Here is a 13,331-nt window from a genome sequence, read left to right as displayed (position 1 = left end):
CCTGAAAGGACATCCACTTGAAAACGCATTCCCATTACTACCCAAAGTAGTAGATGAGCCCAGCTCCTAACCAGCTCATTGCCAGAGTCCACATGAGCAAAGACGCTCTTGAATTCTGTGTGAGGATTTTATGTATAGAATTCAGACAGCATCGCTGAAGGGCCAGCAGATCAACTCAAGAAGGTAAATGTAGCTGGTGGATTTAGACCTCTCAGCCACAGTGGCCTTGATAGCCGACTTCTCAGTTTTTACCGGTGTGGTTCCCTGTATTTGTTCATTTAATGGTTTGTCTTAGTTGGCAAGTCTCTAACATACAGTGCAGTGAAATGTTCAGGAAATAGCTGATTTTTGTACTGCTTCAGGGCAGTGAGCTTTAGCACTAAGCCCTGATGAGAGATCTGATTGTGTCAGAGAAATGAATGAGTTGTTAGAAGAATGTAATTCTACCTTTCTAGCCCAAACCATGATCGGACCAAAAGCCTTGCTTCAAACTTTGGGGGGAAATGAAAGTGTCAATCTGCATTAGGAAAACTTTGCATGATCCTCTGCAGGTCCCTTGTAGTTGTTTTTCTTAATTAGTCAAATAAGTTTTCTCGAACCAGTTACAGCCTTTGCACATTATTCATGATCCCTTATTCGTTACAATGGATTGTTAACTAGCAGGAAAATGAGCTTTCTGCCTTAGCTGAGCTGGCATGACTGATGGACTGAAATGGTCAGGAAATTCTTTTCACAGTTCTCACAAACTGAAGACTAACCATATTATTCTGTGGATTCTATAGCAGCTGCTAAGTGATTTTCAATTGAAAATGTACATTGCCTTTTAAGGATCACAACAAATATTTAATGGACACTGTGTTAACTTTTCATCACACAGTTAGCCCATGTCAACTTCTAAAGGAATTTAGCATGGCTGGTAGGACAGTTGTTTCATCACTAAATGCCTATATAGCATTGCCTCTGGGCTTGGCTATTCACAGTGCTTCTTGGAAGTGCTCTCAAAATGCATGAGGATTAATATATGTCTCTGACTTTTTATGAGCAGGTGATAGGCTGCTCCCCAGCCCCCACCGAGAAGACCCTAAAAAAATTTTCAAGATGCCCCAAGAACAAAAACGATTACAACTTTGCCAACTCCACTGATGGAACGGAATCCACTTATGGAATGTTCAGAAACGTCCTAGGAGACACTGTAAAGGGATGGCATTTGATCTCAGCCAGTGGCATTACTCTGAGTCACACCGCTGAAAGTGAGGTCAGAATGTGGCCCAAGGCAGTGCTCCCAGGGAACTTCCACTTTGAGATAACTCTCAAAGTTAAGAGTTACTGCAGCTGGAACACATTTACAGCTCACCCAAAATGGGCCACTTAGTTCTTCATAAGGGTTGAATGCTGTGGATTTTTGTGTTTTGTTTTTGTTCTTGGATCAAAACTCCCACTGCGGTTAATAAAGATGTGCTTGTGGTGAGCTGAAGCCAGTGCTTTCATTTCACTGAGGCCTTGAATTTGAGTCATCAAGGCCAAAGATACATGTCAGGGTCTGGGAGGTAAAAGGCCAGCAAATTAGTCATCCACCATTCAACCCCACCCCAAGTCTGACATTTGGTACAGTGAGAACAAGTCTTAGAGGAGCTGTCCCCGAGTCTATTGTTTAAGGAATTCGACCTGAGTTGCAATGAAACAAATACAGTAGTTGAGTAGTGAAACAGCAGGGTCAGATTGTAGTTCCAGAGCTGTTCCAAATAATTCCTTAGGCCAATTCATGGAAATATACTTCATTTTTTAAAATAAGAAATATATATCATACACATATTTCTATATTTTTTTAAACAAAAGCTCCACTCAAAATAAAACCACTGCGAACCTCCATATAAGAAAATGAGTCACACCAGGATGCGATGACTAAGTGGGAGAATGGGGAGTTCCACTATCCACGCCAGCTTTTTATATGATCAATTTACTTTCAACAGGTGATGGGAGCTTCTCTCGCTGCCTTTTGTTTATTCCAAGAAATGTCATTTTTTTTTTAAAACAAGTTTCAAAGCTGAATAATCAGGAACAGGCGTGCTTCCACTCAGAGCCCCCATAGTAAACACTGAGCCAGGGAATCCAAGCCAATAGTGGCTGCCTGTATTAATAAGGATTTACCAGCTGTAAAATTCCAAAACCTTGTGTCATATGAGGAAACCTTCCAAAACACTGGATTCCACTGTGTCTCAGTGAGTCTCTCACAGCTATGGCAACTCAGCTTCTGTAGCCACATTTTTTAAATATAAATATATACTTGGTGAATGTATCCTTAGATTTCCCTCCTGCCCCGTTTTGCAGTGGGGTTTTGGGATCCCCGGTTTAACATCTGACAACTTCCCCCTGGAGTGTGAGAATGCTTGGGGCACTACACATCACACCCAAGCTAAAGCATGCAGCTAGAACGATTGGAAGTGCTTTTTCAGCAACTGTTAGATTGAGAAAAGCAGAACATTCCATTTACCAATGAAACTTCCCGTCTGCTCAACAGAAAAAAGACAAATTTTAAGCTGCCATGAAGGCCGACATAATAAGCATGTGGCATGTTGATGGCTGATGCTCCTCTTCAGCCAAATGCTCAGGCACTGGCATTTATCAAGACATCTTTGTCTTTCTTCACCCAAAGCATTGCCCTCTACAGTTCATCCTGAAACCTGACCTCTTTTGGCAGCAAAACCTCCCAGCTGGGCTCTGGGCTCCACTCTCAATTCTGCAGATATCTTTCTTTGGTGGCATGCAAGCCATAAGGAGAGGAGATTAACTTGTAAGGCAGTCGGTCACCTTTAACTAATATAAAAAGCAGGGGGGACTCCCCACACAGAGAAGTATAATATATTCCCTGACCCATCCTGCTGCTCTGCAGGGGTCTATTGGGAGAGGCTGTGCATCCAGAAGCATCCAGCATTAAAAGATGGATTGCAGCCACAAAATGAGAGGACCAGAGAAAATCCAGTGCAGCAAGAAAGGGGCAATACTAGCACTGTATCACATTTATTTAATATAGTACCCTGGGAAAAATCTTGTCAATCCATAATCAGTTGAGTAATCCCATGTTCAAAGGTGACAATCTCAGATCTATTGAGCCTGTTGCTTTTCCCAGAGTCTACAACTCCTTTTCTGACCTCTTCTACTGAAAAACTCAGTCAAATTCCTGTTGTTCCTGATGCTGAGTTCTGGGTTCAGTGAGTTAAAAAGTGGTGTGTGTGCATGTACATAGTGAGATTCTTATAAAATCAGAGATTGGTAGGTTAAACTATAATCTCTTTAAGGCATGTTCTCTTGCTCTGGCCACTCTCAAAATTTAGATTTTCTCATTTCAGTTCCTTTAAGTTTGAAATTTGCTCTCAGAATTTACTGGGGCTTCCTTGGAATCCTGCAGGTTGTTCTCTAGTCTAGGGTCAGAGAGCAAACCTTTCTGCGGGGAGAAATGGGACTGCTTTATTGTGGATCCTGAATTTTCCAGGGTGTTGAAAATGGCCTGAAGTTTTTGTATTTCCCTTGGATGTTTTTGAGGTGAATGGAATGATCATTAATAAACTGGGAGGATTATTAGAAGGTAGCTGTTCCCCTATTTCTCACCTACTTTAGACTTAGCACTATGAAAAACAGAAGAGGAACATTGCTCTAGGGCCAAGAGTGTCTTCTTTATACTTGGGCACAATAGGGCCCTCCCTTGACTGGGGCTCCTGGGCATTACTTTAATATAAATAAATAACTGCATATTTGAATTATGGCCTGGAAATGCATGCAATTGTGCCATTAAGTTGGAACTGTACAGTAAAACTTTAGCATTGGAAGGGCATGTGCTTCCAGTGGTTTGTGCCTGAATCTATGCACATATCTGACAATCAATGCAAGTGAGTGTGCGTGTGTTTAAATTAAAGGATGTTGGCAGGTATGGACTGCAGAATGCCTATGTGCACATTCTGGCAGGGCTCTGCACACCAGCAAAACTGTATGTCACCAAACAGCATGCCAGTCACAGCAAAGCACAGAAGGGCACTTCCAGAAGTGGCCTTAATTAGGGCCAGATTTTAAGAGCAACATCTGAAGCATTCATTTGTATTCAATGGGAGCTGGAGGTGCTCAACAGGATTTAGCCCTTGATGTGCCCATGTCCAACTAAAGCCCCACCAAAAAAATTGTCCTCTAGGTGCCACTGTGTTTAGTTTCTGTCCTCGCATGGCTTCCATACTCCCTCCACTGCCCTTGCCCCCTTTGCAACCTGGCATCATAGACCTAAAAGACCTGATTCTCTGAGATGCTGAGGATCCTGAACTCCCATTTAAAAATGAGGCTTTCCCCACTCCTCTGTATGCATTCAGTGCCTTTTAGGCCTGTTTTTCAGATGTATCAAGCACTTGCTGCTCCCACTGACTTCAACTGGAACTGGGGGTCCTCAGGACCACTAGATGTCAGGCTCTAAGTAAAGAGAGAGTTAAGATTGAGCTTTTCTTATTTGATCTACAGGTGTTCATTTTAACTACATTTATAGTGGCAATCCACACATTTCCTCAACTAGAGGCAGAGATTATAAAAGCCCCAGTTTCCTTTAAACTATGGTAGACAGCTGGGTATAATGCATTTCAGTAGGATTGCCAACATGCATCATTATGTCCAGTTTAATCTTCCTCTTTAGAGGAGAAATGCCAAACAATAGAAAGTGCCCCTACGCTCACCTGCTTTGAATGATACGCTCCTGGAACATTTAAAGAGTGTAACTCTTGACAGAAAATTTGCTGCAAAATGTGTTATTTTTACAATCGCTGTGATATGTTTCTGAGAACCGGACGTACTTGCCCAGTGTCAGCGTACTGATGTGCGTGGTGAAAACTGTGCCAGTGTTACTAGAAATCAGCAACAGAAGTAGTGCAAACAAACTCAGTTGTTTATTATTAGAAGGCAGTGAGGGATGGGTATTCCAAAAACTTTGGCTTGTGTATTTGCATGTCTACCTATGTGCGCAGGCATAATTACTTTGTGCAAAGCAGGCAAATGGAGCACAGATGGTTGATTAGGCACATTTGAACATGCAATCACTCACTTTGTGTATGCAGTCAGGAACTTGCTCACACAGATTAGAAGCACATGTATAACTGCACAAGAGCCAGGGCCGGCGCTTCCATTGAGGCGAACTAGGCAATCGCCTAGGGCGCCAGGATTTTCAGGGGGCGGCATTTTGCCCAGGGAGGGCAGCAGGTGGCTCCGGTGGACCTGCCGCAGTTGTGCCTGCGGAGGGTCCATTGGTCCGCGGCTCTGGTGGAGCTGCCGCAGGCATGGCTGCGGACGGTCCGCTGGTCCCGCGTGGCTCCGGTGGACCTCCTGCAGGCACAGCTGCGGCAGCTCCACCAGAGCCGCGGACTAACAGACGCGGGAGTGATGTGCGGGGCGACAAAATGGCCGTGCGCCTAGGGCACGAAAAACTCTAGCGCCGGTCCTGACAAGAGCAGTTACAGTAGTTTCTGTGACAGCTATACCCAAACAATCTCTCTGACATATTGTGGCTGTCCAGTCACCAGCTCAAGTTAAGTGTGGCTAAAACACAGCTTCGAACTCCCACCGCGAAACATTCCCTACTGCTTCCATTCTCAGTTACTAGGGACAACACCATCATCCTGCCCGACAAACAGGCCTGTAACCTGAGCATCTTTTTCAACTCAGACCTCTCTCTAGATCCTCACATCTGTGCTATGGCTAAATCTTGCCAATTCTTTCTGCATAACATTTCTAAGACACTGCCATTCTTATCCCTCCATGCAGCTCAAACGCTCATTCAGGCTCTTTATCACTTATTTTCTGTGTTGCCTCTGACAAGTGCCTCAAGTTCCCCCATGTGTACAAAGAGATAATATCGACCTTGCAGTCATAGACGATTCATGCCTCCCTATATGGGGTAGTGGGGTTACAATCTAAAGAGGAGGACATGTGACCGCCCCATGTGTCTACCCTGCTCAGTATGCCCCCCTCTCCCCCCGGCCCTGCGCCACCATGCTCTCTCCGCCCCATGTTACCTGCAGGGGGAGGCTCTGACCTTCTCTTCCTGCACTTTGCCCCCCACCCCACACGTTCAGCTACTCTCCCTGGCAGCCCTGGCGGGGACAGAGGCCAAATGAGCCAGAAACATGCTGGGGGGAGAGGGTGTTCCTGCTCGCTTGGCCCCTGTCCCGGGCAGCTAGGGTAGAAGTGGGCCGTAGTCCCTCCCCCACAGCATGCTAGGCCCTGCCCTGTCCCCGACAGCCAAGACTGGGCAGCCACATGCAGCTCCTTTGAAGTCAGTCAGCCTCCATATTGAGTCAGGGGTCCATGTATATACATTGCTACCGGATTGGAGCCTTAGATACCACAGAGATGGGAACCTCAGAAATGTGAGATGGACAGACTCCAGGGGGAGAAAAAAATCAGGACTCTGCTGTTTGAATATGGAGGGTTGGGGAGATTTTTCTTAAGTCGACTTTAAGCATCAGAGACCTCAACAGCTGCACCAAGTTCAAAGGTCACAGAGGCAGCCACTTCCTCTCTCTATACTGTATTGCTGAGTTAATGAAAGATTTATGGTGGATCTACTCCAAAGACATACAATTTCCATTTGGGTTGTTCTTCCACCTCCTGCATTGTCCTACAGATGATTCATGATGTCCACATGGCCACCATAAGAGTTTGGCAAAGGAAAACAACATGCATATGTATGATTCTCCCAGAGGAACAGGACGCTTTTCTACCACTTGCAGAAAGCAGCAATAACCAGCACACAAAATGGGAGTAAATACAATGCAACAGAAGGCATGTAATTTGCAAATTACTACATGGTAATTAAAGCAAATCTAAAAGGGAAATTCCAGAACTTTTTTTTTACATAGATTTTACTAGTAAGATTAAGGCTCAACCAAAACATGGACAACCTTGAATTTCTGGACATTTGAAACCCTTCTCCAACATTGGAGCCCGCCTCTACCAACGTCAACATAAAAAGACTAATTTGGCCTCAGAAAATGAATGCTTGTTTGCAGATTCACTTGCTCCCTTATCAAGTTTTATAGACTCAAGTATGATATTTACTTGAGTTAGAACCAAGTAAGAGCAAATCTTAACCCACTTACTGCCAGATTCTTAACTGATGTAAATCAGTGTAGCTCCATTAACTTCACTCAGCTATAATGACTTACGCCAGCTGAGGATCTGGCCCTTAGTTCTGAGATGCCTGCTTAATAAAAGCATGCAATGCAGTACGTGGTTGGAGCTCAAGACTACAGTGCTTAACTGTTGCACCCAGCCACTGAAGTTCACTTCCTGCTACCATTTCCTGTACCAGTCTTAAAACAACAAAGTTTTATGCAGTGCTGGTTAGTGAGTTCATCAATTTGTGTTGTGGTCAGTACAACAGAACAAGCACCAGTTATTTTAACATTGCCAAGCAAAAATATTTCAGCCTATCACCTAATGAGTTGCCCAGGGAAAAATCTATAATGCCCTCTTTGATGTAGTGAAATCCAGCAACATTTACCATTGTTCCTTATGGCATATTGTATGTTAGTATCAAATATGGGTAGAGTGTCATTTCTCTAATGATGAATGTTGAGTTTTCTATAAAATCCAAAGAAGAAACTGAAAGGTCATCTCAGGAATGGCAAATTTAGGGGTTCAGTTTAGAGAGTCAAGTTTAATTTATTATTAAACACTTTAATAGCCCTTTAGCTCTGGTTCTTATTGCACACCATGTCATACATCCTCAGTTCCCAGTTCAGTGGAGAGACTGACCTTTTGACCCCACATCCAAACACACCCAGATTCTGGAGCGTTTGCAATTCAGATCAAAATTGTCAGATTGAGCAAATGGCAGATTCACAGCAGAATGGGTATATTAAAATTTCTCACTGCATGGAGATGTGTGTGCTAGTCTCTTTGCCAAAAAAAAAAATAAAAAATTCTGATCCTCTGGTTCTGTCAGCTGGATTGCTAGGGCGGCCTGAAACTTCACCTTTTAAGGATCACGTCATCTAAGCATGTTCAGAGCAGTTGTACACACTGTACAGTGTTTAAACGCCCATACTTGCAAGTGCCCTGTTTACGCTAGTGCTCCCACTCTTGTTAGCATCGATGGAACCGAAATGGGGAAAGTCAATGTGGGAAATTTTTGAGACAATTTCCCCATGCGGACAAGGCCCATGAGTTCACAAAGTGAAACTCGGAGATAATCATACTTTCCCTGTGTGCTGGTGCAGCTTCCTTCCTTCACAAAGATGTAATCCTTGCATAGGCTCACTAGGGACGCTTAGCTATCTGAAAGCGGAAGCAACAATGATGGAGGCACCAGAAAGATGCACAACCCACCTACGGTGGGTTTATTTTGGCTTTGTTTGCTTCTGAACAGCTTATCAGTGTTTCTTATAAGAGAGCATGACGACCAGAGTTGCAGCACTCAAGCTACTCCTTTAAAAAAAATTCTTAGCGTTTCTTCAGCAGCTTGCACCCAAGGGTCTCAATTACTGTTATAAACATGATCCCAACATGCCATTATGAACACACAGTAAGCAGAGGTTAGCAAAGATGGTAAGGATGACTCTAGCAAAAATTACAACCCCTGAGCAACTATCATTCTTTTCGTTCTAGCAACACTTCAAGATTCCGGTGCTAGGCACTGTAAAAACGTATAACAGGCTGTACACTTGTAGAGGCAGGGACTACCTACGGGCTTGATTACACAGTGGGGTAATGCACATTTCAGGGGTGTGATTTCTAAAGTGCACTCGTGTGCAGCACGTTAATTGGTCCATGTAGACCCTGCTGGAACACACTAAACCGTTTCAAACAGTGCTATGTTAAAGTGCACTAGGGAGCCTCTCAGGCTGGATCTATACAGACCAATTAATGTGCAATTCATTAGTGCACTTTAGAAATCACACCCCTGTAGAGCCTACCCTCCCACCTTGTAGACAAGCCTTAAACAGACAAAATAAAGGTGGTAGCATGTGGGGGAGGGAGAGGAGGAGAAAGGACGTATCAAACATATACAATTGTAAATTGCAACCTTAACTGTGTATTCTGCCAAGAGCCACTAAGGCTGCTTGGAAAACTTGGAAAATATATATGGTTTTAACGAACCAATACTATTGGCATGTGATGTTATTGAAGGAAGGTGGGGGATTCTTCCCTAGAGAGCTAGATTAAATATTTTTATTTTATTTTATTGCTACTGACATTTAAGAGTTCATCTGTTCCTTCTGCTAATTCCTCACTTGGGGCCAGCTTCTGAAATACTTTAGCGGTTCAGTTACAAGTTTGATTTTCACCTGCAGGTATCATAGTTACGCACACAAATCAGGTAACTGAACATGCAAATATCTGAATGTGTTTATATAGACAATCACCTGACTTGCATAGCTGCACACTAAAACAAGGGACACATTACTTCTGATGGGAGATCATCAATTTTGATCATGCATATGTAAATCTGTATTTGTGTATGCAATGCATATTTTGTGCAAGCAAATGTGGGTTTTGTAAATACAAAATGCAATTTTTGCTGACATTTTTTAGGGTGACATGCTGAATTTAGGGTCAAATCCTGCAAGGTGCTGAGCACTGTTGACAGGCAAAATTAAGGGTGCTCAGAACCTCTTGAGACACCAAGGGTATGTGTACACTGCCAAAATACCTGTGGCACTGAGTGTCAGAACCCAGGCCAGCTGACTTGGGCTCACAGGGCTTGGGCTGTGGGGCTAACAATTGCAGGGCAGACATTCAGGATGGGGCAGGAGCCCAGGCATGGAGATCCTCTATCCTTGTGGGGTCTCAGAGTCTGGGCTCCAGTCTGAGCCCAAACATCTACACTGCAATTTTATAGCAGTGCAGCATGAGCCCTGCAAGCTCGAATCAGCTGACCCAGGCCAGCTGCAGCCATGCCGGGGGTCTTTTATCTATATAGATGTACCCTCAGTGCCTTACAGAATCAGTTTCTTAGTCGATAAAATGTATATCAGTATGATACAAGTTTTAGATCAAGAACAATATCAAGTTAGTTGGCTTATAAAAAGAATTGTGCAAATGTGAGAAATAATTTTTTGTGAAATTTCTCATTAAACTATTTTCCAATTCATTTCAGGACTTTTCACATGCCTGAAATTTCACTATTCTATGGAGGAGCTATTTCCACATTGAAAACGTGGAAAAGTATGATTTTGTTGTTGTTTTGTATTTAAAATTGTTCTCTCTAAGGAAAAAGTTGAAATGATAGGTATGCAATATATATGCAACAATAGATTAAAAGCAACTTTCTTTGCATTTCAATAGGAATACAAAAATCATCCTATTTTTACAAAAAAAATACACAGGATTCATGTGTTTTTTTAAAGAAGATGGACTCATTTTTTACTGGATTTGCAATAGAAAAAATTCAGTTTCAAATATATCTATGATAGTATTTAGCTTTTAAAAAATGAAATATAAATAGCATTAGAAAATTGCAACAATATACCTAAATGTCATCGTATTTCTTTGATAAGGTTTCATATTTCTGCTGATCCATGGTTTCTTTGTACTCCTCTAGGCCTCATATAACAAGGTGCCCTTGATTTACAATTTATTTACTGGAGCATGAAAATTAAGGGCCTAGCGCAGATATTTACTCCCATGAGTAACTTTACTTATATGATTAGCTCCAGTGACTGCAATGGCTTTAGTCATGTGAACTTTAGTGGGATTACTCATATGAGTACAGTTACTCAGAATGTGTGACATATTTTTAGGATCAGTTCCTAAGACTGTACATTTCATCAGAGAAACATTGCAAAATCTGCCTTACCTGATGTCTTCTCAGTGAATACAACTTTAGACTCTGCTGTGAAATTCTGACCAGACAGGATCATCTGCTGTCCACCGTAAACTAGGCAGCTCTCAATATCTTGTCTTTCAACCATTGGAAGCTCATGAGCAGATCTTTGGGCTGTAGACAAAATGCAGACATGAATGAAATCAAATATGTTTTACCAGGACTTTCCAGATCTTCACAGAAATATCCACGGATTGATCTTGTCATTGTTACCATTCTCTTGCTGCCAAAGGAGCTTCTCTAAGATGCTAAATTTAGGTTAAAAAAGGAAACATAAGCTTACTCAAGACCTTTTATTTGGAAACATTTAGGATCTGGCTCCAAAGTTGTAGCTGTGCTGGCCTTACTTCTTGCCCTTGACAAAGGACAGCTTGGATGAATAAGCTGGAGCGTGCCCATGTCTGTTTCCAAATAAATGGCCAAATTTTAAATGCTCGCACACTACAATCCTGGAGCCTTAACATTCCACCTGCTAGAAGGATTCCACTGAACAACACTGAATTCCTTTTTTAGAAAACCAGTACAAAACTCCACTCCTTTCCAGGACAGACAACATAAAAAGGCTTCAGAACAATCCATTCACTAACAACAATGCACAACTGCTGTGTACACAAAGCCCTGTGTTTGTACCCAGGACCGGCGCTTCCATTTCGGCAACCTAGGCAGTCGCCTAGGGCGCCAGGATTTGGGAGAGCGGCAGACTGCTCCGGTGGACCTCCCACAGGCTTGCCTGCGGATGGTCCACTAGTCCCATGGGTCCAGTGGACCTCCCGCAGGCATTCCTGTGGATGGTCTGCTGGTCCCACGGCTCCGGTGGAGCATCCGCAAGCACGCCTGTGGCAGGTCCACCGGAGCCGCGGGACCAGTGAGTTGGCCCTGCGCCTAGGGCGCCAAAAACCCTGGCGCCGCTCCTGTTTGTGCCCTCAAACAGCTACTTGGAAACACAAGATGGGCCACTGCATGCACACAGCACCATTGGCACACAGAAGGCCCTGCAGTCATGAAGCTGCAGCAGTGGCTGCAGCACAGCTCTGCTGCATTCTATGACCTTGTGGGGTTACTTGCCTCTGCAGGGATAACTGAGTAACTGGTCTATGCACTACAGAAAGAGAAACTTTTAACGTAACAGGATAAACAACAAGGAAAAGACCAGCTGAAGGAGGATCAGTGTGGAGATATGTTATTGATTGATGCCCATCTATAACAGAGGGTGGTTTCTACAGGATGGGGCAAGTCGGGACTAGGATGGGGCCATAGATCAGGAAGATTTCTCCACTTCTCTGGATTTAGTTATCCCAGTCAGGCAATGGGGGAGAATAATACTTTTCTGCCTTGCAGGAGGGGGAGAGAGAGAGTTATGAAGCACATGAGGCTCCTCTACAGAAATGTAATATAACATCTTCCAGATCATAATAATCTATTAACATGAGTTAGAACAATTCATACGGGCAGGAAAAAAGCTTCTAGGAATCACGTCTCCATCCACATTAACCTGTTTCCTCAAGCAAACCTGCTTGTTCACAAGCAGCAGTATCTGAAAAAAGCCATGATCCAGGAGTCTTTCCCCAGAACAGACACCTGGAAAGGACCAAACACCATCCTGGGACCAGGCCTCGTGTTTAGCCCAAATGTATCTGTGTGCACATTTTTTTTGCAAGTGATGATGCTATGGAGGCTGGGTACAGGCTCAGCTGACAAACTCCACCTCCAATCTCAGAATACACTTTATGCTTATTTAAAAAATATAGTTTCATATTTATCACAGTAACTGTGTCATTGTAGATTTTTTTGTTTTGCTTTGAATTTAGGACAATCTTATGCCTTATTGTACCCATCAAATGTATTATGACAGCTGGACTAAGAAGATGCCAGTGAAGAGTATCTATGCAGACAACTTTCACAGAAGCTGTTAACTTCTTCCACATGGCTGTAGGATTAATCCCTCTTTTTAAATACTCAAGGATGAGTTCATAATTGGATTTATCACAAAGACAGATTTATAGCCCTGAAAGCTTAAAAGTAAATATTCATAAAAAAAAACCCCATCTACTGCATTTAAAGGAGGACACACTGAAACTCCACCTGGAGCAGTAGTATGTCCTCTCATTCAGTCCAATGTTGTGTCACAATGAAGGTGTGATGTTTCTTTACAGGGTCACCACAGGCCTAATTTTCAAAGGAGCCCAGCACTCACTGCAGCTTCCATTGATTTCAGTGTCTGAGGCAGGAAACCTTAAATCCGGTTTCCTTTAAGGGCACACGCTGCAGCCCTGCAGCTACAGCTTTTTCTTTTAAAGGGGCCCACAGAGGGTAACAGATGCACTGGGATGTGTGCATGCATTCCAAGCCCAAGTTTTCCTTTACGGGCACCTTTAATTCTAAAAGTACTTTTCACACTGGCCCATGCAACTATGTATTCAAAATCCACACTTGATTTGCCCATGCAGGTTCAGCAACCGTGTGGCCAAATCTGGCAACT

At 43.3% G+C, this 13,331-nt stretch overlaps 1 protein-coding gene across 5 annotated transcripts in view; it reads right to left on the bottom strand.

Annotated features, from left to right (window-relative positions):
- Positions 1-13,331, bottom strand: part of NFATC2 (nuclear factor of activated T cells 2) — a 127,303-nt gene that overhangs the window by 50,014 nt on the left and 63,958 nt on the right. For all 5 annotated transcript variants that reach the window (XM_030533170.1, XM_030533167.1, XM_030533165.1 and 2 more), the window contains exon 6: positions 10,826-10,966. In XM_030533170.1, the coding sequence (XP_030389030.1) occupies positions 10,826-10,966 (141 nt within the window). The remainder of the gene's footprint in view (positions 1-10,825; positions 10,967-13,331) is intronic.

This window comes from Gopherus evgoodei, chromosome 14 (assembly GCF_007399415.2).
Source record: "Gopherus evgoodei ecotype Sinaloan lineage chromosome 14, rGopEvg1_v1.p, whole genome shotgun sequence".
Classification (NCBI taxonomy): domain Eukaryota; kingdom Metazoa; phylum Chordata; order Testudines; family Testudinidae; genus Gopherus; species Gopherus evgoodei.
This window is presented reverse-complemented; position numbering and strand designations above follow the sequence as displayed.